At 64.2% G+C, this 24434-nt stretch overlaps 1 protein-coding gene across 11 annotated transcripts in view; it reads left to right on the forward strand.

Annotated features, from left to right (window-relative positions):
* Window positions 1-24434, forward strand: part of RBFOX3 (RNA binding fox-1 homolog 3) — a 406019-nt gene extending 381585 nt beyond the window's left edge. For 7 of the 11 annotated variants that reach the window (XM_073885941.1, XM_073885944.1, XM_073885939.1 and 4 more), the window contains 11 exons: window positions 3517-3771; window positions 9952-10089; window positions 11978-12031; window positions 12862-12954; window positions 14405-14465; window positions 17673-17726; window positions 17977-18109; window positions 18575-18755; window positions 19643-19704; window positions 20865-20943; window positions 22563-23104. In XM_073885941.1, the coding sequence (XP_073742042.1) occupies window positions 3550-3771; window positions 9952-10089; window positions 11978-12031; window positions 12862-12954; window positions 14405-14465; window positions 17673-17726; window positions 17977-18109; window positions 18575-18755; window positions 19643-19704; window positions 20865-20943; window positions 22563-22607 (1122 nt within the window). In that variant the 5' untranslated portion in view covers window positions 3517-3549 and the 3' untranslated portion in view covers window positions 22608-23104. Of the gene's footprint in view, window positions 1-3516; window positions 3772-9951; window positions 10090-11977; window positions 12032-12861; window positions 12955-14404; window positions 14466-17672; window positions 17727-17976; window positions 18110-18574; window positions 18756-19642; window positions 19705-20864; window positions 20944-22562; window positions 23107-24375 lie in introns of those variants that run through there. The other 4 variants (XM_073885937.1, XM_073885938.1, XM_073885946.1 and 1 more) reach the window with 4 other exon arrangements.

Consider the following 24434-nt stretch of genomic DNA (forward strand, 5'->3'; position numbering starts at 1 on the left):
GGAATTGGGGGTTGCAGATCAAGGCAGCTCATTCCAGAGACTTTGTTCTGTAGGGAAGCAGCGGACTGGGTGTGTAGGCTGAAGGGGCCATTGGGTCCAGGGGCTTCTCCTGTAGATGCTGGAGGCCCCCATCTGTCTGTTCATCCCTCCATCCACCGTTCTTCCATCCACCATCCATCCATGCACACATCCACTCATCTGATGTGCATTGAGACTCTTCTCTGAGTTCAACAAAGTGCTGTGCTGAGTTTAGGGATATGGGAGCAGAGAGTGAGTGAGTGGCCCTCGTGCTCTGGGAATTTCCAGTCCCCTGGGGAGCCAGATATGTTCACAAGCTGCTCTGAAACAAGGCCAGCTGAGACAAGGCCCCCGCCTAGCAGGAGGAGTCTGCTCGGCTCCTGCCGCAGAGCCCCAGCCTCTCTTCCACTCTGGCCGCAGCAGGCCGAGGAAGAAGGATGAAGAGGAAGGTGACAGCAGTGGCCGTGCTGCCCTCTCTGTGTCAGGCACTTCACGCCCTCAGGTGCACCTGAAACCCTCTGCTTTTCCGTCCAAGGCTGGTCCAGGGGCCCTCAGCCCGAGCTGCACGGCAGAACCTCATGGGGAAGTTTGATCGTAAATCCGCTCAACTGCCCTGGGGAGGGGTCCAGGCGTGGGATGTGCAGCCAGGGTGCGGGCCACTCACCTGAGCACAGCCACCTCCAGCGTGGATGTGGAGGAGACACACAGGGGTGATGAGAATCTCCCCCAGGACCCACCAGATCACACTAGCTAGGTTTTATTCTGCGTTTCTCTGTCCGGGCACGGTGATGACCTCTTGCAGATGAGGGAATTTGTTCAAAGACAATGAATGGTCACCCAGGGCCACCCGGTGGCTAAGGGGAGCCCTCCCTGTGTATCCCAGGCTCTATCTAACTCTGCCCCTGAGCTGTGAAACCTCACACCCCCCAGGCCCCCCATGAAGGCCCACAGTCATGCGTTCAGGAGCAGAGGTGAAGATCTGAGAGCCAGGCAATCTGTGCTGCTATCCCCGCTCCTCCTGTATCTGCCTGACAAGTCACTCGGTCCCTGTGCCTCAGTTTGACCAGCTGTGAAATGGGCGCTATTGATCGCTTGGTGGGTTGGAGGGGGATTCAGTGAGTTAGTGTGCAAGGCAGAGAGCTCTCTATGCTCAGATGTGCTGATTTATTATCACGTCCCAAATGGCCCCGGATGCCCCATCTCCCAGCTGCCTCCTGCCCACCCAGACCCCTTCAGACACGGGCACTCGAGCCCCAAACCCACCACCCTGCCATCCCACCGTTGTGTTGTAGGTTCCCTGGCGGTCTGGGCTCTGCGCTCCAGCCCGGGGAGCCGCGGCGGTGGGAGTGGCGGCTGTCACTAGTCCCGAGGGGACCCAGGGAAGAGGGTGCTGGGGAGGGGTAGGGGTGGGGTGGGAACGAGCAGATAGAAGAGCCCCTCCTTCCTGAGCCTTGGAAGAGGGGGGAAGTGGGGGCCCTGGGAAGATGTGAGTTGGTGTAGGTTCTAATCAAATATTTATCAGTTAATTGATCTCTCGAGGCTGCTGACAGCTCCCTCTCCCTTACCCTCCCCCTCTGCCTCATCCCTCCGGCTTCCCTCACCCCTTGCCCTGGCCTCTGTCCCTCCCACCCCGGGGCCGCCTCCGCCTCCACCAGCTCTCACCTCCCCCAACCCACCCCTTCCTCACCCTGCACCCTCCCCTTCTCCTGCCCAGTAGGTAATGGGACTTTGTGGGCTACTTTGGGGCGGGGCGGGGGGGGAGTCCAGCAAAGGGTGTGCACTCATGAGCGTGTGTGATACACACACGTGTTTCCCTCCCACTGCCTGGAGCTCAGATGCTGCCCCCGCTTCGGGCTCTGCAGACAGAGGGTGGCACAGAATTTTCTGCTCGTGAGGCCACCGCTCAGCAGGGTCAGGGGTCACCCCAGGATTTAGGGGCAGTGAGAGCAGGGGCTAGCTCTGGGGATTTAAAAGGGCTGGGGCCCCTGGCAGAGAGTTGGCCTCAGGCCTCCTGCCACCGGGGAGCTGGGCAGGCAGACAGGTCGGTCAGTGGGGGACAGGGCCCTGGGCGGCAGGCAGAACACCCAGCCCAGGTCTTGTGCACACTCACCAGCACCCTCAGGAGGCCAGGCCTCTCAGGTCACCTGATGCTCTGGGTAATTGTCTGCATTCACTCCTGCCCTGGACGGCAGAGCCCACAGAGGCTGGGGGCTGCCCATCCCGCTCCACTCTCCGCCAGAGCCACGGGCCTGGCACCGCCCCCCCCCCAGACACCTGATAAACAGTTGTGGGGTGAATAAGTAGTAAGCAATGAAGAACAGAGCAAGACCGGGCATGTTCTCTGGAAGGAGCCCCCATCTCACTGGGGCATGGGCAAGGAAACAGACCTCAAAACATGCCAAGGCCAGGGTGACGGGGGCAGCGCAGGAGTGCGTGGGGTTCCTCCTTGGTGAGACTGTCCACGTCTGTGCAAGAGTCCTTCCACACTGGGGAGATACTCAAGTGAGGGATGGCACCTGTCCTTCCAGATGGTGGGGACACTTTCTCCCGAGGACACCCTCGGAAGGTCAGAGAGTGCCTCACCTGCTCAGAGGGGCTGCTGCTAACCTGCCCTCCCTCCCGGCATGTATCCTCAATGGGGAACAACAAGTGGAGAAGCCAGAACCCCACCCCTATTCCACGCCCCCGACAGCATGAGGACCCTTGTCCCTTCTCTGGGGCTGAGGGGCTTTCTCCCAGGGCTACAGCAGGGGTTCCCACAGGTGCCCAGACTGCTGCAGGAGGTCTGGGGTGCGCATTGCCGACAAGCTCCCAGGTGAGGCTTCTGGGTCCAAGCGCCCCATGGGAAGAGCCTCTGCCCTGCCACGTGGCTGGGACCCTACCCCAGGGCCCTGGCTTCTAAAAGCCCCTGGGGCAGCAGGCCTTCAGGGACGGGGTGGGGTCTTCTGGAGATCTGCTTGGGGGTCTCAAAACAGAGCTGGAACCTTCTATGCCCCACAGACAGCACCTCAGCTTCGGGGCCATGATGGGGGCCCTGTGGTGCCAGGCTCCCAGTTCTGTGGGATCAACTCTGATCATCTTCCCTGCAGGCTGTGATGATGTTCTCCTTCTCCTGCTTTACCAATGGGAAAAACCGGGGCTTGAAGCCTTCATAAGGGAGGAGGGCGTGGCTCTAAGGGACCCCCATGCTGCTGGCACGTTCTGTATCTTGACGGGATCAACTGGATAGAGGGTCCACGGGATCACATGGTGTCACTTCTTAAAATTGCGCGAGCTTAATGTGGGTCTGAAAGTATGCATCGGTGGTCTCAAGGCTGGGCTCCCCAGGCACCTCCAACGGCTCAGATCTGGTGCCCCATGTCGGGGAGTCCCCCACCCCCACCCAGAGGGTCTGGGCCATGCTTCTGGAAACCCCCGCTGCAGCCTGCAAGCTCTTGGAAGGGGGCAGGGTCCAGGTCCGCCAGCCGTCTAACCAGCCTGCTCTCTTTCCCTCGGCAGGGCAATCAGGACGCCACGGCTCCGCCTGAAGCGATGGCCCAGCCCTACCCCCCTGCCCAGTACCCCCCTCCGCCACAGAACGGCATCCCTGCCGAGTACGCACCACCCCCTCCACATCCTACGCAGGACTACTCGGGCCAGACCCCGGTCCCCCCGGAGCACGGCCTGACCCTGTACACACCAGCACAGACCCACCCCGAGCAGCCAGGCACCGAGGCCAGCACACAGCCCATCGCCGGTGCCCAGACAGTGCCGGTAAGGGGCCCCGCGAGCCCAGAGTTTCAGGGAGCAGTGCCCGCCCAGAGGGGAGGCTTGGTGGGGCAGTGAGGGCCCGCGCGGGGGCCTCCGAGATGGACAGGCAGGTCCTTGCCGCCTTGGAGCTCTTCATCTAACACCAGGCACGGGGTGGCCAGTGACCCCGATGGCTGCCCAACCCCCTGAGTGGAGCCTCCCAGCTGGGCCGCCAGCAACCCGTCCCTGGGAGGTGAGGGGAACAGTGTGGCCTGGGTCAGGGTGTCTGCACAGGCGGGGGCAGGGCGACGGGAGAGGAGGCTCAGGGCCCCTCGCGTGTCTCGGGTGGCAGGCACGGCGATCATTTCTAATCACTCGTAATCTACCTGCTTGGCTGCTCTCCAATCAGAGAGCCTCACTTATGTGGTTGTAATGTGGCTCCAAGGAGAAAGTGCTGAGCCACACACTTCCCAGAGGCTCCCGGACAGCAGAGGAGCGTGGCGAGGGGCGGCCGGCTGGAGTGGGCATCCCACGACGCAGCCCCTCCTGGGGACCCACCAGCTGGCCCCACCCCTTCCCCGGCCCTCCTCCCCACCACCGTCTCCGTGCGCCCACCCCTGCCTCGGCCTCTGGCCTTCGGCTGTCCCCCGCTGGCTCCCTCCCAGTGCAGGCTGGCTGGGGCTGGGCAGGAGGCCAGCAGCCTCCCGATGGGCGCCCCCCTCTGTGCTCCCTCAGCTGCCCTTCCGGCCTGGCTCCCGGGGGGCCGTGGGGACCCAGATACTACCCACCCTCCCTGTGTGGACAGCAGCCCCCCAAGCTCTCTGGGGAGAGAGCCCACCCAAGCTGCCCACTGGGCTGGACCGGCCCCTCATGTGGGGGCCAGCCAGTGCCCTTCCACCCTGTGTGGAGCGCCGCCAGCGAAGTCAGACCTTTCCACTCCCCACGTCCCAGTGTGGGGAGTCTCCCGTAGACCCGTAGACCCCCCCTACCCGGGGTTCCTGCAGCTGCAAGAAGCAAGGCCCGCGGGCCATCGAACTGGGAGCCGAACTGTACTTCTGGGGCCGCTCTGCCTCCGCTTTGGCTTCCTCAAACCCACGGCGTGGGTGTGCTCAGAGCAGAGCCGGAAGCGCTCGGCGGGACCGCATCACCGCCGGTGGACGGCGTCCTTCGGAAGGGCTCCGGCGGACAGGGTGTATCTGTCCGGACCTCCCATGACAAGGCCTCCTCACGAACAAAGGGTGAGGCTGGGAATTTGCCCTGGATCGAGCGCGGGAGACAAGGCGGTCACACTGGCAGGTGCCATGGGGGAGAAGCAACAGCGAATGCCTACGCCATAGAACGAGCCGGGAGACCTCCTGGACACCGGAGTGCCAGGTGCAGCCAAACCGCGAAGAGCATGAAGCCTTCCTCCCCTCGACCGACGGTCGTGGGGACCCTACCGTGCACCATGCACTGAACCAGCACTGGGGGGGGGGCGGGTACAGGGAAGAGATGACCAGCCCTGCCCTGTGGTGTGGCCACCAGTTCCCACCCGGCAGGGACCTAAAAGTCAACAGGGGCCAGTCGCGGCCTCCATGCCTGTGACAGAATATGGGCCCAGGAGGGGACTCAGGAGTCCCAGAAAGGATTCGTCCCAACTGAGAGGTGGGAGTCTCCCTTCTCCGGCCAAGTGCCTCCTGAGGAAAGCGCCTGGACCCAACTGCGCCCCAAGCCTGGTCAACGGGGCCGCCTTGTCCTTCCTTTGACCAGCCCGGGTCTCTTCAAGTCCCGCAAGCTCGTCAGGGTCTGTGGGTCTTCCATCCGGGGATACAGAGGAGAGACCATTCCTGGCCATGCCTGGGGCCAGATGAGCCCCTGCAGGCTCATCTGGAGACGCAGAGGCCGCGAAGACACCCAGGCAAAGACGTTGGCCACCACTGGATGGCATGGGCGCTCAGAGCCTGGGTATTGCTACAAGCACGGGTGTCCCCCCTCGGGAGGAGCCGGAGAGGGCAAGGGCACCCCATCCTGCTCTAAGATTCCAGTAGCCACCTTCTTCCCAGAGGAGCTGCCCGGTGCTCCCAGCTAAAGCTGAACACCTCCGCACCGGGTCAGCTGTCCCATGTCCCATCCTTGCAGGAAGGCTCCTCAGCGCACCGAGGCGTCGTCTCGGCCCTCCCCACCCAGGCAGCCTGGGGTCCAGGTGGGACGGTACAGGGCAGCAGGTGGTGAGGCCTACGGCTTCTGTCCAGACCTGCTGTCTCCTGCGTGTGGATTCTGCTCGTCATCTCTGGCAGAAGCGGCAGGGGGTGCCGTGTGGGACAGCAGCTGCTGATGGATCGGGGCCTTCCTCACTACTGTGCAGGGACCCCACGGGTACAGACTGGGGACCACCTCCCCAGAGTGCTCATTCACTCAAGGTCACGCAGGTCCCCTGTCCTCCCCGAATCCTGGGACAGCCAGAGGGGCTTCTACGCTCAGAAGCTACTCCCACTCTCCCCCTCTTCCTCTGCGCCCTGAACCTCCCAGGGCCTGTCCCCTGGGCCTCTCCCCTCCCCAGCGAGCAGGTGCCAGCGCACAGGGGACCAAAGGCCACACAGTGCAAGAGATGGAAAGACACCCCCCCGCCCCCCCCACGCACTCCCCCGCCACCGGGGGTGAGACCCAGCTGTGCCCCGCCGCCATGCTGGCCGGCCAGGGGCAAGCGGGCGACACCCTCGGTCAGCATCAGTGCAACAGGTGCGTGGCCGGCAGAGAGCTCTTAGAATATTCTGTCGCTCAGAGTCCGAAGTGGGAGCACACAGCTCTGCCCAAGGAGGGGCTGCCCGTTATGACAAAGACATCGTCATAAACAGACGGCTCGAGGCCACACGTGGAGATGGCCTCCCCCAGGCGCCCTGGCCACCCAGCAGAGCTGAGCCACGTCTGGCGAGCGGGGGATGGTCATTACATGCGTGTCCAGGAGCCTCTGGGGGAGCAGGCGTGAGGGGCTGCAGAGAAACATTTCCAGGATCTCTTCCTCTTGTCATATCCGCAAGCCTTGGATCTCTCCAGCCATGAGGCCATCCTGCTGCCCGAGCCCCCACCGGACCCCCCAGCCATGAGCCCCTGCCCAGGGCTCTCTGGGCCTCTCCCTGTGCCGAGTAAGCTCGGGGAGGCCCAGGCACGGGGGGCTGTAGGCTCGCCTGACAGTGGGGGATGCGCTGGGCACATCTGGACCTTGCCCCTGGTCCACCAGGGGTCGGATCCTGGCCTTGAATGGGGGTGGAGGTAGGGGCATGATGGCTTAAGGTGACAGGGACAAGGAAGCAGAGCCCCTGTGGCCCGCTGGGGGAGGGGAGGGTAGGCCTCACCACCACTGAGGCCGGTGGGGTCACTGTTGTCTTCTTTTTCCCTGCCTTTGAGCACTGGGGGCAGAGGTTACTTTAAAAGAGAAAGAGGAAAGACACGGGGAATCCCAGGGAAAGGCCTCACAGGCCGGCCCCCTCCCCAGCCCTGCCCCTCCTCGCCAGTCTGTTAACACGGGGGGTTTCTCCACGCATCTTAGGATTTTACAGTCACAGAACCCGTTCATCTGCCTCTGTCCGTAGCTGTGCTGGGGGGTGAGGGGGCGAGTGCTTGTGCTCTGGCCCCACTTACAATTCATTCCACAGGACCCCCCCAACACCCCATTCCCCCTCCTTGCCCTCAGCTGGCTCCCCTCCAAGGCTTCCATGGAGGGGTCTGCAGCACGGGGGGCGGGGTGCTGGGACCCCCCCCGGACATGGAGACTCACAGTGGGCCCAAAGCAGAAGGGAAACCCAGGAGGCCCCGGACGTTTGCCTGGGCAGCGGCCCCCCACGGCCCCCAATGCCCAGGGCTCCGTGGGTGCTCTGGGTGCGCTGGCCGAGCTGACCGCTGCCCTCTGCTGGTCCGCAGTCAGCATGACATGCCCCTCTCGGACTGAATTCCCAAATTCAGGGTGACTCCTTTAGTCACCTGCACCCAGGAGCTGCGGCGGGATTGGGTGTATGAGATGCACTGGGTGGGGGCATGGTGACAGAGGGCACCCTGACCAGGGCACGGGAAGAGCCACACTTTGTCGTAACCAGAGGGCGGGAGAGTCAGCAGGTGCACGGCGGGTTCTGCTTGGATTCAGGGGCGCGGACAAGCTTCTGGAGGTCTAGCGCAAGCTTGCTCTCTGCACGGAAGAGCAGGACCAAGGGAGAAGGAAAACGGGGGCGCAGGCGGGGCTGTTGGGCATTCGCAGGTCCCCGGCTTCACAGGAGGAGCTCCCGGGTGTCCCTGAGGCACCCAAAGGCGGCTGCCCGGTGTTGCCTCCGTGGACCTGCCACCCACCCCCACCCACCAGCGGTTCCTCCATGGATGCTCCAGTAATCTGGCTCCTGGGGCTGGTTGGTGACCTCCGGGCCCAGGTGCTGCATCACCTCCAGCCCCAGCCTGGGACGGGCATCACTTGGCAGCCCGATAGGAGGACTCCGAGAACACACGCTCGTCAGAACCAGGGCCACCCCGCAAAGGACGGCCACCCCACCCGAAGAAGTCATACACGCCCCAGGTGAACAAGAGGACCGTGGCTTCCAGCCATGCCGGGGACCGCACACCGTTGCTGCTTCCTGACGTAGGAGTGCAAACCTGAGTGTTAGGGACCTTTGAGCAGGTGCTCAGCCTCTCTCACCAGCCCAGGAGCTGATGACGTCCACTCCCCTCACCTCTGGCATCTGCTGCCTGGGAGCCTGGTCAGAGGCCTCCTGGCTGAGCGCCGGAATAGGGGAACAGGCCCCTCCTTCCAGAGAGGATGAACGGATGGCCATTGAGGGCAGCCACTCAGGAGTCCGCAGACAGACCTCCTGCCACTAGCCACCCTTTGGGCTCCATTTCCTCGGCCTGGAGGAGGCCTCGGGCACAGTGGCCTGGCCCTGCTCACCTGCCCTAATTCCGGGAGGCCTGCTGTGCCCATCAGCACTCCTTTGCCGGACCGCAAGGAAACCCACCAGAGAGTGGCTTAAGCAACGCGACGGTTCTCCGAGACCCAAGGGAAGCGGACTCTGGGCGTCTCTCCTCTGCCGGCCTGTCACTGCCGGTCAGCTGCCTGTGCTCTCAGGCCACGTGGGGGGCCACGGCCACCAGCACTTGCCCTCGTACAAATTCCAGCGTGGGCCTCAGGGGAGCCTCCCGCCCCTGCTCTCCAGGCGTGTCGGAGACACTCGGGACTGCTGTGCTGGAGCCGGGGTACGCCTCGTGCTCCCGGCCAAGGTCCCACCGTCCCAGAAGCAGACCCTGGACAAGGCTCCAAGTCCAAGCAGAGGGACAGGGACGTGATCCCAAGAAAACGCTGACAGAAGAGTGGGGAACTGGGGCAGGCGAGCAAGGAGCAGGGAAAGGCACGTTCTCAGCCTGTCGGCCCCCCAGGGACACGGGGACAGAGTGGAGCCCCGGAGGAGCCCCAGGCGTGGGTGCCGGGCCGCCTGTGCACCTGCCGTGTCTGTCAACGGCTGAGGGCCACTCCCGGACACTCGCACTCCGACAGGCCGCGCCAGCGAGCTGAGCCAGCACAAGCCTCGGGGCTGGAGGTGGGCGGTGCTGGGGTGTCCCCGTGAGCGCCCGGCGTCCGGGTCACGGTGAGCTGAGTGGCCACCTCGGCCCATCGTTGACAGAGCGCCCGCTGCATGCCTGTGGCACGGCGGCTCAGCAGCGACAGAACCGGGCTGACGGCCAGCCAGGTGGTGATGGCGGCCTGTCCCTGCAGAAGTCCACCCAGGGGAGCCTCACAGGCTTGTGGCCTCGGCGCCCGTCCTGGCCTCGTCCTCACGGGGGCTGTGGGCTCAGAGGTCCTTGCCTCGTGGGTCCCCCGTGCTCCCAGCACTTAGACCGTGTCCGGCCAAGGGCACACCCAGGACTTTGATGATCGTAGTAGTCGGTGGAGCTGAGGGACCTTTAAGGTCAGACCTGTGGACAGGGCCAAGCCGGGGGAGTGGAGACACCCCCAGGCCCGGAGACCTTGCCTCGTGGTGGCGGCCGGCGCAGCCTGTGCAGAGGCCTGCCGGTGGGACCTCTGAGGTTGCGAGGCGGTACCTAGTGAGAATCATCCGCCCAGAACCCCACCCCCCGATCCCAGCCCCAGGACGGGGAGGTCCAGGGAGTTGGGGGACCTGGCCTCTAGAGCCTCCCCTCCCGCGGGGTGGGAGCTGAGGGGCACCTCACAGCCCGGTGCTCTGCCTACAGCAGACAGACGAAGCGGCACAGACGGACAGCCAGCCACTGCACCCCTCCGACCCCACAGAGAAGCAGCAGCCCAAGCGGCTACACGTCTCCAACATCCCCTTCCGGTTCAGGGACCCCGACCTGCGGCAAATGTTCGGGGTGAGTGTGTGCGGCCCCCCCCCCCCCCCCCCCCCCCCCCCCCCTCCCCGCCCCCCCAGGATCCCACAGCCTCCTGGGACCAGCCCTGCCCTGCCCTGAGCCCACGGGATGGGCAGCCAGAAATCTGCCCCCCACACCACCCCACCTGTGCTCGGGGCTTCTTAGGGTCCCCGCGGGGCTGAGGCCTGTGCCAGACCCCATGTGCCCTCAGAGGCCACCTGGAGGGGCAGCTCAGTCCTCTGCCGCTCCTGCGTTCTGAGGGGCTGAGCACTGCACCTCTCTGCGCCTGTGTCCATGGGGCTCCCGGCAAATGCTTCAGCCGTGGGAAGCCAGCCCAGGCTGATTGGCTCCCTGGATTCTCCCGGTCGGTTCCTAGATTTTGTGCTTTAGGATTTTGGCCAGCTGCTGTGTGGCCATGAGAACCTGCAGGCCTTACATCCTGTGGCTACTTTCTTGCCGCTTGACCTGAGCGGCACGCCGGGGCTGAGGCCCACTACGTGCTGGGCTGCCCCACGGGCGGGGGCGGGGGGAGCGGGCGGCGGTCAGGCTGTGCGTCCGAGAACAGAGCAGCCACAGAAGCCTCGTGCGCCTGGCCCACGTTTTTTCCCGCACCCTGTACCCTCTTCCCCACGGCCGGCACGGTGCCCACCCTCACCCCTGCCACAAGCTAGGCAGGCTCTGGCCCCTGAACCCAACCCTGCCTTCATGCCACCCACCGCCCAGATGGGATCCATCAAAGGGGAGGTGCCCTGAGGGTGGCCTCGGATGGCCCTGGCACCCACACCTCACCCCAAATAGCCACCCCCCTTCTTGGAGGCCAGGCCCCATTGCACGTGGGGCTTAGACACAGTGAGGGGCTGATGGGATTTGGAATCATCAGGATTCAGCTCCTCTTGCCTGGGCCAGGCTGCTGCCAGCCTCCTCAAGCCTGGAGCCCCACTGAAAGCAGCCTTACAGAGCTCACCCTGACCGGGAACCTTGTCCCCATACAACGGGTACCAACTGGCGTCAGCTCATCTCGTCCCCACACTGGGATGTCAGCTCACCCGTCCCCACATCGGGGCTTCAGCTCACCTGTCCCCACACTGGGATGTCAGCTCACCTGTCCCCACACCAGGGCACCGTCCTCCCTGTTTCAGCCTTCATCAGAGTTGGGATTGCATTGCTGTCTTGCTCCGTGTCATGTCACTGCCCCCTTTGACACCGGTCAGTTACACACACTGGAAGCCTCAGGACAGGCCGCTGGGGACCCGATTGCAGGGATTTGGTTTCACAGGTCCACGGTCTCCTGTGACAGTGAGAGAGCCAGGGCTGCCCTTGGGGGTCCTGGGCCAGTGATGGGGCAGGAAGGGGCCAGGCCCAGCCTCGGGGCCTGCTGGCCAACACGTCCCAGACAGGTAGAGGGGTTTGGGGTCAGTGCTGTTCCACACCCCACATAGCCCAGCCCCGGATAACACAGGCTGCTGGCTGTATGGGGTCCCTCCACGGCACTTCATCTCTCCCAGGGGCTCCTGCCCCCCTCCCAGTACCTTACCGTTTGGGAAGAACCTATCCATAGTCCTTTACCCTTTAGGGTGAATTAGAGGTGATCCTCCGTAACTTGGGGCAGAGTCCAGGCAGGGACTCGGGGGGAGGCTGCCCCCTTCCCCGGTTCTCAGCCCCCACTTGGCCCTTAGGCAAGGAAAGCTCTCTTCATGAGAACGTGGGGAGGGGTCTCCTGTCCCCAGACCCTGCCACACCAAGAGCCGCTCCTCTTCCCTGCGGAGGGCTGGGTGGGACCGGGCAGCAGGTGAGGGTCTCCCGGGAAGCAGGCATGCCGGGAGGGGGGGGGGGGGGCACTCCTAACCCACCCTCCCCTGTCTCCCCACCCCCCTCTCTGTCTCTGCAGCAATTCGGAAAAATTTTAGACGTGGAGATCATTTTTAACGAGCGGGGCTCCAAGGTGGGTGCCGCCCAGAGGCCGCCACCATTACAGCGCCGGCTGTAGGTCCCGCCAGGCTAACGTGTGAAATGTGCGTTTCCTTCCTGGAGAGCTTCGCGCCCGAGGACCCCTGAGCTACACGGGTGCTTGTACTCCCCGCTCCTCCGCCCCTCCCGCCCCCGCCCCGCCGCCTGTGTTGGTGCCGCAGCTGCTGCGCTCCTTTCTCTCCAAGCTGCCGGGACCTCTCTGTCTGCGCCCGGGCCCGGGCCCCGCCCGCCGAGCCGCTCCTCCGGGGGGCGCCCCCTGCTGGCCTGCCCGAGAGCTGGCCCCGAGGCTCGAGGCTCGGGGGCGCGGCTGCAGGGTGGGCCGCGGGAGGGGGCCCGGCAAACCCCAGCCCTGCTCCCTGCTCAGGCAAGGGAAGACCCCCATGCAGGCTCCTGGGGGGAAGGGGGGTGGGGCTGTCCCCCGGAGGTCCTGACCCCCCCCCGCCCCCCTTGCCCCCCCAGGGGGCATCAGGGTGACAGTCCTGGCCCCTTGGCCGGGTTAACATCTCTCTTGGCGCTTTGGCCTGTCCTCTGGGAGGTGCCAGGCGGTCAGCTCAGGCCGGGCTCGGGCCAGGCCAGCAGCTGCCCCCGCCTGGGGCCCCACCCTTCCTGGGCATCCTGCTGGTGGCACCAGGGCAGGCCTCTGGGCTGCCGACCTCTCCTTCAGCTCACCTGACTCAGTCCCTCTCTCTTTCTCTCTCTCTCCCCCCTCCCCCCCCCCCCCCCCCCCACTGTCCCCCCCCCACTCCTCCTATGTTTTCCTTCCTCTCATCCTCTCTCTCCGTGTCTGTCCTTCTCCGCTCACAGGGCTTTGGGTTTGTAACTTTTGAAACTAGCTCAGATGCTGACCGAGCCCGGGAGAAGCTGAATGGGACGATCGTAGAGGGACGGAAAATTGAGGTGCTCAGATAAGTGTGCTGCGCAGGGCGTGCCCTTGAGAACCGCCACTGTCGCCCAGGTCCCCCTCCCCCACCCCTCGGCCACCCTGCGGAGAGCCGGGCCAGGGTCCCCGGAGCAGGGCGGCAGGGCGGGGAGGGCAGGGCCCCGCCAAGGCCAGAGCCCAGACCATCTCCTGCCGGCCCTCCTGGGCACCCAAGGGCCCCCTCCCTCTGCTTTCTGGAGGAGGCTCCCCAAATCTGGGAATCAGCCAGACCCTGGGAGGAGCCCCGAAAATCATGCGTTTGAGGCTTGGCAGCTCCAAGGACCACAGCCAGCTCAGTCTGTCCCCAGCTGGGAGGTGCTGTTAGTCCACCGGGGAGCAGCAGCCGCCCCTGTCCTCCCCTCCCCAGCTGCCCGGAAGGGACCTAGCCCCGCGGAGCAGCAGAGAGAGGAGGTCAGGGGCCCCCTCTCAACCCCCCTTGCCCCCCCAGGCTCCCCATCCCCCCCCCGCCCCAGTGCGGCAGCTCTGGGTATCTGGGAGCTGGGCTCCTGGACAAGCAGGGCAGTGAGGGGTGGCCAGAGAGGGGAGGGGGTCCGCAGCGAGTGCAGAAGAGAAGTGGAAAGGCCTGGGGGGGGGGGGCTTCCAGAAGCAGAAGGGGTCCTGGAGGCCCTGACCTCGGCCAGTGGTTCATGCCCAGTGGGCACCTGAGGATGCAACCTGAGGTCCAGGGGTTCACACTGCACGTGGGAGAGGCAGAATGAGCCCGACTCCTTTCCCAGGTTCCACCACCTGCCCTGTTCTCGACTTCCTTCCACACAGGCCTTCCCCCGCTGCCTTTCTACACCCCAGCCTGGCCCTCCAGGGGGAGGGTCTTAGATATCTGAGATGGGACCCACCCCCTTGGCGCCCGCCCGCCCCCTCTCCCATCGGCCTTGCTCCCGAGGGGTCCCATCAGGAACTCTCTGCTGGCCTCGGGAATGGCGTGCCACCCCCCTGAGAGGGGTGCCCACGACTGGGAAGGCCTCAGCAGCCAACAAGGGCACAGAATGTCTTGGGGGCCGGTCTGTCAGTTGGGCTGGGAGCACTTTGTGGAGAGTCCACCAGCTAGCTTCTCCAGTGGCCTGGGGTTGCCAGAGAGAGACTGGGGCTTGGTTTGTGGGAGCAGCACATGAAGGGCAAGAACCAGCGGGCCAGACATGGTGCCTGAGCGGGGGGCTGGGGGAGCAGTGGTGGCCAAGGCTCCCTGGAGTGGGGGGGCAGCACAGTGGAGAGGGGCGGCCTGGGAGGAGGGCAGGCCAGGGTGGGGGGCCAGGCGGGCAGCAGAGACTGTCCTGGGCCTTCCTCCCAGCCCCCAGCCCCCTCCACGTGGCCATGCACAAACAGTGCAGAGCAGGACCAGGGTGGTCAGACGCCTGCAGGGAGGCTAACGCTCCCCTCACGCTCACCTTCCCCCTCCTTCTCTCCGGGTAGGTCAATAATGCCACAGCCCGTGTCATGACCAACAAGAAGACCGCGAACCCCTACACTAACGGTAAGGCGCCCAGGACCTCGGGGAGGCCACAGGGGCGGTCGGCACGGACACGGGCCCTGGAGGAGCCTCGGCCGCTAGAGGCCCACCGCCCTGGATGCCAAGTGCCCCCTCATGTCCCAGCTCCGCTGGGGCCGCCCACCCCACCCACACAGTTGGCAAGACGCCTGGGCCTTCCCAAGCACACAGGGCACCCAGAAACCACGTGGACAGGCTTCGGGCACAGTGGGTGTGGCCACTTCCTGGATTATTACTTAGTATCTAAGCAGTGAGGGAGCGCCTGGGCTAGAGGTACTCAATCTTCGGTGAAAGTGAGGGTGATTAGGAGAGTTCCCCACCCCCACCGGGGAGACACTGGAAGGTTGAGGCCCCCACGGGAGCCTTGCCGTCCATAATGCGCTTCAACTGAGTGGTCTCACATGCGCCGGACCCAAGCAGAAGCCGGTCCTCCTTGAAGACAGAACCCCGGAGGCTGAGTGGAGGGGTGGCCCTCAGCTGCGTGTCTTGACTCCACCCGGCAACGCGGAGGGGTTTGCGTGTAGCCGGCAACGCCCTGGGGCCCCTTTGAGTTCATCCCCATCCCAGGGAATGGCAGCCCTGCTCACAGTCAGGATCAGTCTCCCTGCGGGGCGGGGGCTTGGCTTCTCACCCCCCAGCCTTCCTGTCCCTGTGCGATCGGCCACACAGGGACTCAGGTGACAGGCCGGCAAGGGGCAGGACATTGGGGGCGATCTGCCACGGGACCCACCAGTAGGGCCTCCCTCTGTGCCCTCCTGGAGCAGGACAGGGGTCTGGTTGAGCCACATTTAGGCTGGGTTATTATGCCTCCCATCCTGCTTTCCTGAGGACTATGAAAGCTCAAAGTTTTCCTAAAAATCTGGGGGTGCCGGACTTTGCCAGTGTCGTGAACTCCCATTGAGTGCTTGGCCCCGGAAGGCAAAGTGGTAGACAGACATGTTTGGAGGGTCAGGACGATCATCAGGAGCCAGATGCCCTCTTCACCCAAGAGCCACACCCCCTGCTGTCTGACCAGGCCTGAGAACGTCAGGAAGCATGGAATTCAGAACGGAGTCCACGTCTGAACCACTGCGTTCCTGGCCCAGGACGGGCACAGAACCAGCACTGCTCGCACAAGGATCAGCTGAGGGCTCACAGCAACAGTCTCACCGAAGCGTCCTCACTGGCCTGAGCAAGAAGGACAAGGGCCGCAGTGGGCTGGCCCCAGGTTCTCTGTGGGCTGACAGTGAAGTGCAGCATGCGGGCTCTGGTGGCCTGGGAGTGTGGCTTGAAGACTCTAGAACACTCCAGAGCCCTCAGAAATTCATTGGTTGTGGGGGGAGAGGGGCAGAAGTGTCCACCGTCAAGCTCACCAGGTTTGACCGGGTGTTAAGACTATTTACAGAAGAAGCAAAGGAGACACCCAGGAGGGTCTCCAAGCTGCCTGTCATCTGGGGTCCCACACAGTGAAATGGGACTGGCAGCAATGGGTAGAGGCACCAGGAAGCCAGAGTGACAGATAAAGACGCCCAGGATTCCAGAATCGGCAGGTGGATGTGCCAGGACCATCTCAAGAGAAGTCCCAGCTCGAAGAACGGACTCAGAAAAGCCACTGGGTTGGGGCCCAGGGGAGGTGGGCTCGGGTCATTGCTCTAGGACACTGCTCCGTCGTGGGTTTTTACTAAGAAGACTACGTTCTTGGGACTGGAGTTCTTTTTAGGCGATGAAACATTTCTTCCCTCCTGATCTGGGATTCAGAGAAGGTTCCAGAGTCTCAGCATGAATGTTCAGACACAGCCACACTGGTCAGGTGATGTTGGAAGGGGAGGGAAGGTGGCCACAGTCTCATGGGAAGTGGAGCATGGGCCCCCAGGAAGAACACGGTTGCCGACACTCTGTCCTGAATGCCTTCCGGCCACCCACCCAGCAGTGGGGATGTTAGAATCTGGGTATGAGGCCCACAGGTAGAGTCTTGACGCTAACGGCCTGGTCTGGCCCTTTGCCATGCTCTCCAGAGGTGTCTTGCTAGCTGGCCAGTGGGCTCAGTTCATTTTGTCCCTCCTCACAAAGTCAAGAGAGAGATGGAGCTGGGCCTTCAGGGCATCCTGCAAACATAAGACCAGGTACACTGCGGGGGCCAGGGGGCTGGGCTTGGTCCCAATATACCGCTCCCAGCCCATTCCATCTGAGCTAGCGCCTGGGGTCAGAGCCCCCTCAAAGCCAGCTGGTGTCCATCCCCAGGGGCCTCAGATGGAAGCAGGCTTCACTCCTGCACCTGGGTCCCTGGTGGGAGAGGAAGACTGGCCCAGAAGCGGAGGGCCCTGAGCCAGCGGCCTGAGCCGGCCCACCTGCAAAGGGGGAGAGGCGGCGGCTGCCAACAGCTAGGGGCCAGGGAATGGCCAGGAATGTGCGTTTGGTTTGGATCTGGCTCTGCCACTTGCCGTCTCTGGGCTGTGAGGCTGCTGCACCTCCCTGAGCCTCCACTTGCTCATCTGGAAAACGGGAGGGTGTGACACCCACCTCATTGGCTGGGTTTAGAATAGCGTGGCACATGGTGAGATGCTCAGGAAATGTCATTATTACCTCGAATCCCAAGGCCCTTTCCTCCCCAGGAAGCCGTTCCGTTGGCTGCTCTGGGGATGGCCAGGGCTGGACTGGGCAGTGGGGAAGGACCTCCAGCCCAGGACGGAAGCTGTGGGGCAGGAGGTGGGAGGGGTCCGCGGCAGAAGCCCCGCCCCTCACGGCAGCCTCCCACCCTGCTGGAAGGCAGCCAGGCCCCCACCGGGGACAGCTTTCCGATGCCTGGGCTCTGTCATGTGCTGAAGCGGGGGCGCCGCCAGACCCCTCATCCCGGCTGTGGGCCTGCAGATGTCCCTTCCTAATGCCGGCGGAGACTGCAGACTCCAAGCTGCCGGGCTGGGGCCCCGGGCAGGCTGGGGAGGGCCGCCGTTTGACATGAATCACAAAGACAGCCAGGCAGACGGGTCAGGAGTGACTTGGGCCCCGGCATTTAGGGAGCAGAAGGTCAGACCCGGTGAGGCGGCAGCATCCCGAGTGGGGCCGGGGTCTCCTCTGCTCACCCTGCCTGCAAAGGGAGGCGGTCCGGCCAGCCGTCTACAGAGGCCCCGCCTTACGTGGGGGAGGCCCCAGGATAGGGTGAGGTGGGGAGAGAATGGGGAAGACGGTAATTGGGGTTTTTTGCTTCTCTTCTAGGCTGGAAGCTAAATCCCGTGGTAGGCGCAGTCTACGGGCCTGAATTCTATGCAGGTACAGGCGGGAGCCCTCCTTCTGGGTGTGAAGGGCCGGGCGGGGGGGGGGGGCGGTGTGGCCAGAGGGCGTGGTCAGGGGAGGCGTGGTCTGCGCGTAGCAGGTGGGTGTGGCCGGGCGGGGGCGTGGTCGTGCAAGTGTGGTTGGGCGGGGCCAGGTGTGTCTGCGCCCAGGCCGGGCCCTTGGGCCTACCCTCGCCCTCTCTGGGCCTTCGCTCTCACCGCCTCTTCTCCGGCCCCCTTTCCTGCAGTGACGGGGTTCCCCTACCCCACCACGGGCACAGCCGTTGCCTACAGGGGCGCGCACCTACGGGGTCGGGGCCGGGCCGTGTATAACACGTTTCGGGCTGCGCCGCCCCCGCCCCCCATCCCAACTTACGGAGCGTGAGTACCTGGGGAGGCATGGGAGGGGGGCATGGAGAAAGGCCCAGGGGGTGTGGGGAGGGAGGCCTCGGGCAGCCAGAAGGGCTAGGCAGCTTTTCCAGAACGGCGGGGGGCGGGGGCTGTGGGAACCCCCAGACCTTCGCACTGCAGTTGCCCCCATATCGTACCCCAGCCCCACCCTGCCATGGGCACCAAGGGTCACTGGCATCTGGGGGACATTTAGAGCCCCAGCACCTTGCTGGATGATTTAATGGGATTGTGGTTGGCCCTGAAGCTGGGTGAGGGCCTGCTCTAAGCCCTCCCTGGTCCATTACCCTGGGCCCAGTGCCCTCCGCCCCTATGGGGGGGACAGCTGCCTGGGCTGGGGTGGGGGGAGGGTAAGCACCATGGGCCGAGGGGCCCCTGGCTTTGTGGGAGAAAGGAGCTGACCAGCAAGGGTGTTACTCTATTGTTATACCAAAACAGGGCGCTGGAGCAAACGCTTGTTAAAATGCCAGTCCCATGGGCAGGGCTGGCACCCTGCCCCCTCCCTCCTCAGCAGACACCGGAGCCGGCCTACCCCACCTCTCCAGCGTTCCCACCACTCTCTTGTCCGTTTGCTTCCAGGGTCGTGTATCAGGATGGCTTTTATGGTGCTGAGATTTATGTAAGTGCAGCCCCCTGGGGGGGGGGGGTCCAGGACTTCAGCTGATTTCCAGGGTTCTCCCCTCCCGGCCCCCCTTCCTCACCCATCCCTCCCTATCCTTGGGACCTGGGAGGGTGAGCGTGCCTAGGACACTGGGTCCTTGGGGACCTTGGCATAGCTGAGCCTGGGCTGTCTGTGCCCACGTGTTCTCCGGTCCACAGGACGCTGGGTGATGGGGGCAGGAGAGGCGACTCTCCTGTGTCCCTAATCACATTGAGTGAGCCCCCTTGGGCACCCATATCTAGTACAGAGGCCCGGAGAGAGACCAGGAGGCAGGGGCTCCAGGGTGGACCCCGTGGTGAGGTCCTGTGGCATCTCTCTCCCTTCACGGGGCTGCCCCTACTGCTTTCTCTAGCCCCGAGCCCCAGCTGCCGACCCCACCTCACACACATACCCAGCCCATCATGAGACCTTGCTTCCGTCCTGGGCAGTTGTCCATAATTCGACAGTCCCTTTGTGCCAGGGCCAAGACATGATCTGAGTTTGCCCTTGAGCCTTCTCAGTATCCAGGATGGCCCCCAGAGTCACCCATGGGTTCTTGGCACCCACTGGCATCAAAGGGGCTCACTGGGCTGCTGGCAGGTCTGTGGGCACTGATCATGTGCCAAAGCCATGAGCACAGCCAGACGTTATCATCGGTGCCCACGGATGGGACTTGAATGTGTGCTCCCTGCCTCCCCTCGAACCATGCCACTGACCATCTGCGGTCCTTAGGCCTCTGCTAGACCAGAAGCTATGTGCCCCTGGGCCTGCGCCAGCCAGTGCTCACCTGGCCACGGTAAAGGTTGAAAGGCTGCGTCAGCCCCACTAAGCCCCTGTGCTGTCTCTCCCTCCCCCTTTCCCTGCAGGGGGGCTACGCAGCCTACAGATACGCTCAGCCTGCGGCAGCCGCGGCAGCCTACAGCGACAGGTATGGCTGGGACAGTAGTCGGGGTGAAGAGGGACAGTAGGACAACAGGCCCCTGGAGGGGTGGGCTCAGATGGGAAGACTTACCCACGGCTCGGGCCTGGGGGAGCCTCCCCCTGGTGGCGCAGGGTCTGGACGGAGGGCGCTGAGCCAGCGAGCCCCCGATTTCTTTAATCACTTCCTGCTGGCATGGCTGGGGGAGGCCCTGCCACCCCCCACCGTTCAGTTCTCCTCTGATTCCCAGCCCAGGAGGCCTGAGCCCCTCCCCGAGCGCTGGAGGCCCCGGGTGAGCAGGGGAGTTCGGAGGCTCTGCTTCTGCCCCCAGGTGCCCCTCGGACCCCGCTCAGGGCTGCCAGGCCTGAGACCCCTTCACGCTGAGGAGAGGCTGTGAGCGCACCCTCCTGGTGGGGGGGTCTGAGGACACCAGCTGGGCAGCGTGGCCGTTGGAGAGCAGCCAACCTCCTGCCCAGCTTCAAGCACATGCAGAGGATGGCGGGTGGCTCCGGGTCGTGAGGGCAGGCCCCCAGGGCTCCCCCCAGGGGTGGCCTGGCCTGGCACAGGGGCACAGAGCCCCTGCTTAGGGACGTGTGGGAGTCCCTGTGCCTGGCACGTGGGCTCTGGCTCCCTCCTGCCCAGCGGCACCCTCAGACCCCCGCCGTCGCACGTGTTGGGGGGGAGTGGGGGTTTGTGGGGTGCACAGCAGGCCCAGCCCTGTCCTACAAGAAGCTGGCATTCCACACACACAATAAGTGGAGTAGGGGACACAGGGCCACTTCCTTCGTGGTGACCTCCCCGCCTGCCCCCACAGCCTCCCGTCCTGCTCTGAGCCTTTCTGCCGCGCTCGGCCCTTGTTCCTCGGGGCGTCCAGGTTTTCTTCCCCCCAGAGCAGCTCTGTGGGCACTCCTTCTTTCTTCCATGTGGCCCCTTGTCAGGGTCAGCGGACACTGGGAGAATTGAGAGGGTGCCCGGCTGTGTTCCGGGCCCTTCCTTCTAAACGGGCAGAAAAGATGGGGAGGAAGGGGGGTGGGGGGGGGGCTGGCAGGCGGGGCCACCCTGGAGGACGCTCACCAACTGTCTGGGAAGAGGCGAGAGACCTGTTGTGGCCCCTCACCTGCCCCCGTCGCCCCCCCACGCCCCCCTCCCGCCCTGTGCTGTCTCCCCAGTTACGGCAGAGTCTATGCAGCTGCTGACCCCTACCACCACACCATCGGCCCCGCAGCGACCTACAGCATCGGAACCATGGTAAGGGGGCAGGGCGGCCCGGCCCTGGGCACCAGCTGTGACGAGGAGGGCCTGGCGCCACAGCCAGGATGGGGTGGGAGGGAGGAGAGTGACCCAGGCCTCTGACCAGTGCCCGGAGGGACCAAGGCCTAGATGGAAGTTTGGGGAAGGACTTGCCCCTTGGTGCCCTCGGGGACTTTGAGGGAGGCAGGTCCGCCCAGATGGGCAGCTGCCCAGTAAGGACGTCTGGCCCTCTGGGGAGCACCCTGGGACGCCCGCTTTGCCCAGTTTTCTGAGGCTCCAGAGGCCAGCAGGGCCTCCGTGCCACTCGTGGGGCTGTGTCCGCCGCGGTCCCTCTGTGTCCTGTCGCCCCTTTTCCTCACGTCAGGGAGCGGGACGAGGCCCCTCTGCGGCACTGTGGCCCGCTCTCCCCAGGCCGCGTGCACTCCTGGTGGGCCCGTGGCAGCCAGAGGTGTGCGGGCCGGTGTGTCTGTGTGTATGTGTGTGGATGCTCAGCTGTGGACACAGGCAGGCCAGCTTACTCTCTCCCCCGAGACCTGCTTCCAGGGGATACCTGTCTCCTGTGCCCACCCACCCCTAGCCCCAGGGGCTGTTCGTGTCAGTTTTTAGCTAGCTTGGCGTCCAGCATCAAAGATGAACACATTTTCCCCCGGCGGGGGCGGGGGGTGAGGAGCAAGGAGGGAGGAGGCCCAGAGCCAACAGGGACTCACTGTTCCTTCTCCCTTGGTTTTGATTACTTCCAATTTTTGTTTTGACTTTTTTGATTTTTAACAAGTTCCCGGCATCCCCAGCAGCCTGCAGTCACCCAGATGGGGGCCCCAAAAGTGCAGTTTGTGGACCCCTGGGCTCCAGGGTCAGCTCGGCACTCTGTGCGGCTGCTGGCTAGAAGCTTGCATCCATTCACAGAGGGGCCCCTCTTACGTTCTCATTTTTATTTGTAGGATTTTCTTTTTTCTTTTTTTCCAAGTTTTTTCCATGGCACTTGCCATCTTTTCTTCCTTTTTCTGTTGAAATTGGTTGATGGGGAGGAGGTTCCTCCGGAGACCTCCCTGATCCAGGGCAGCCCAGGGACATGGGAGCAAGCGTGTGCCAAAGACCTTTCCTCCTCAGCAGGACGGAGGGCCCAGGCGAGGACCTGGGCAAAGAGCAGGGACCCTAGGGGGCCCCCTAAAGCTCCGAGGGGCTGGTGTAACCCTGGCAAGAGGTCCCTCCACCTTCCTGAGCCCTGCCTCCCCTCCCCCCGGGGCAGGCAGCCCCGCTGGGGCACTGAGACCTCCCCTGCCCCCATTAAGGAGAAAGGGGCCGGGGAAGGGCCAGGCCTGAGCCAAGAGAGTTGCCAAGAGATATCTCCAACCTTATTGTCCAGGAGCGCTGTGGCCCATGACCCCAGCAGCCCCCCGGCCCCCATCGTCCCCCCACCACGGAAGGACTAGGCCCAGGGCCCCCTGCTGCCATGAGAACCGGCACCCGCTCTCCCCAAGGCAGACCTTAATGAGGGGGGCAAAAAACGGGATTTAGCGATTTCTTTTTGGTTTTCCTTTTTTTTTTTTTTCTTTTTGCTTTTGCCCCCCTACCGAAAGGCGGTACTGATTGGCTGTTTGTCATCTTTGATGTTGCAGGCTAGCCTGTGCCGAGGAGGGTACAGCCGCTTCACCCCCTACTAGCAAGAGGGCCCAGCCCCTAGCAGCATTCACACTGACTGCCCAGTACACACCAAACCCAGCAGTCCAAAACCAGGCACAGCCACCAGGAGGACAGTGCGCCCCCCCCAGTCAGCGGCACGCGACGCCAAAGCCCATAGGGTTTACCTCCAGCCAGCTGGTCTCCCTGCCCCTCACGATGGCGTGTGTGTCTTTGACCCTGGTTACCCCTGTATGTCTGAAACCTTGCTTCCTATTTTGACTTTGTTGACGTTGTGCCCCCAAGCCATTTCAGGTACGGTATGCACACAGCGGGAGGGGCTAGCCTGGGCACAAGACCCTCCCCGAGAACTAGCAATAGAGCCCGCCAGGGCGACCCCCACTTCCCATCCCCTAGGGCTACGGAGCCACAGAAGACACCCCACAGCCACTGTCCGTCCCCTGGGGGTCAGGGAGTGAGGAGGAGCTCCGGTCCACAGGACGCGGGGTTTCCGGCCGAGACGATGCCCCCTTTCCGCCTTCCCCCAGCTGATCGCCGGTGTAGCCGCATCTGCCCAGCTCACCCCCAAACAGCTGAAACTAACATTTCTGGTTCACGTTTCTTGAGGACGCTTCCCGCCGAAGCAGTCACGAGCATACGGTGCAGGCGGAAACGGCCGCGGCCATACGGGCCTCAGGGCTCCTTCCGTAGCCTCTGTTGTAAGCAATGAAAGTGTAGGAAGAAATGCCCCCGCGCACCCCCACCAAAGCCGAGGGCCCCCAGCCCGCCGTGCTCCTTCCAGCAGCGGGCTCTCCCCTCCAGCCAGGCTCCGAGGACGGCACCTCAGCACCGCCCGAGATGGGGTCCCGGCCAGCCCGGCACCCTTCCCCTTCCCCAGGCTTGGAAACATCCTTTTATCAGGGTACATTTCAGAAGGGGTGAGCAGGTGAGGCACAAGGGGGAGGCCCATCGCCGGCCTTCTTGGCGAAACAGCACTCAATGCCAGCCTCCCGTCCGGAGAGGCTTGGTGCTTAGGTCTGCGGCCGAGCAGCCGCATGGTGCCTGGAGCTGCGCTGGGCCCTGGGGGGTGGGGGACATGCTGGCCGGGGTCCTGTAGCGAATGTCGAGACGGCCCAGGTAGCCTCGTAGGGTAGGCTGCCCGCTAAGGACGGCACCCTGCCTCCTCCGTTGCAGGAGGAGTCTCGGGCCGGGGAAGCCCAGGGCCCCTGGCGTGCCAGAGCTGGGCTTTGGGTGCCAGCTAGAGGGTGTGGGTCCCCCACCAGCCAGGGCACACCGGCTCTCAGCTGCCGGACCGGGCGGATCACGGCCTGGGTGCTGGCCCCTCACTTCCCACCAGCGGGAGCACCGCCTACTCGCTGTCTCGCCGCAGGCCCCTCGTGGCTTGTGCCGTGCGGTCCATCCACCATGCCCCGTCTTCGTCCGCCCAGAGCCAGCCGGGCCCCTGCCCCGCTCAGCTCTAGCAGAGCCTACAGGCTGCGCCAGCCAGCCCGCTTCCCTGTGGTTTCTGCTCCTGCTGCCCCTTCTTCCCCCCAACACCGGGCCCCCCGTTCTGCCCCAGAGGAGGAGGCCGGCTTTCAGTTCAGCTCACGCAGGACCACCGGTTCCCGGAAGCTGGGCCTGGGGGACAGGCCAGGGGGCGGGGGGGAGAAGTGGGGGTTGGGGGGCTAGGACTTCAGGGCAGCCCGGGGCCCCGGCACCCTCCCTCCCCACCCGGCACCCCATCCGTCCTCACAACACGCCTGCCGTTGCTTCGGTGAAACTGCAAGTCCTGCCTTTCTGTTTCTGTTGTAGTGAAAGCTTCCACCGTTTCCTTCTTGGACCATGAAGGGCAAAAACAAAAAACAAAAAAA

This window comes from Callorhinus ursinus, unplaced genomic scaffold, assembly GCF_003265705.2.
Source record: "Callorhinus ursinus isolate GAN/ISIS: 27379988/994484 unplaced genomic scaffold, GSC_fseal_2.0 scaffold68, whole genome shotgun sequence".
Lineage (NCBI taxonomy): Eukaryota > Metazoa > Chordata > Mammalia > Carnivora > Otariidae > Callorhinus > Callorhinus ursinus.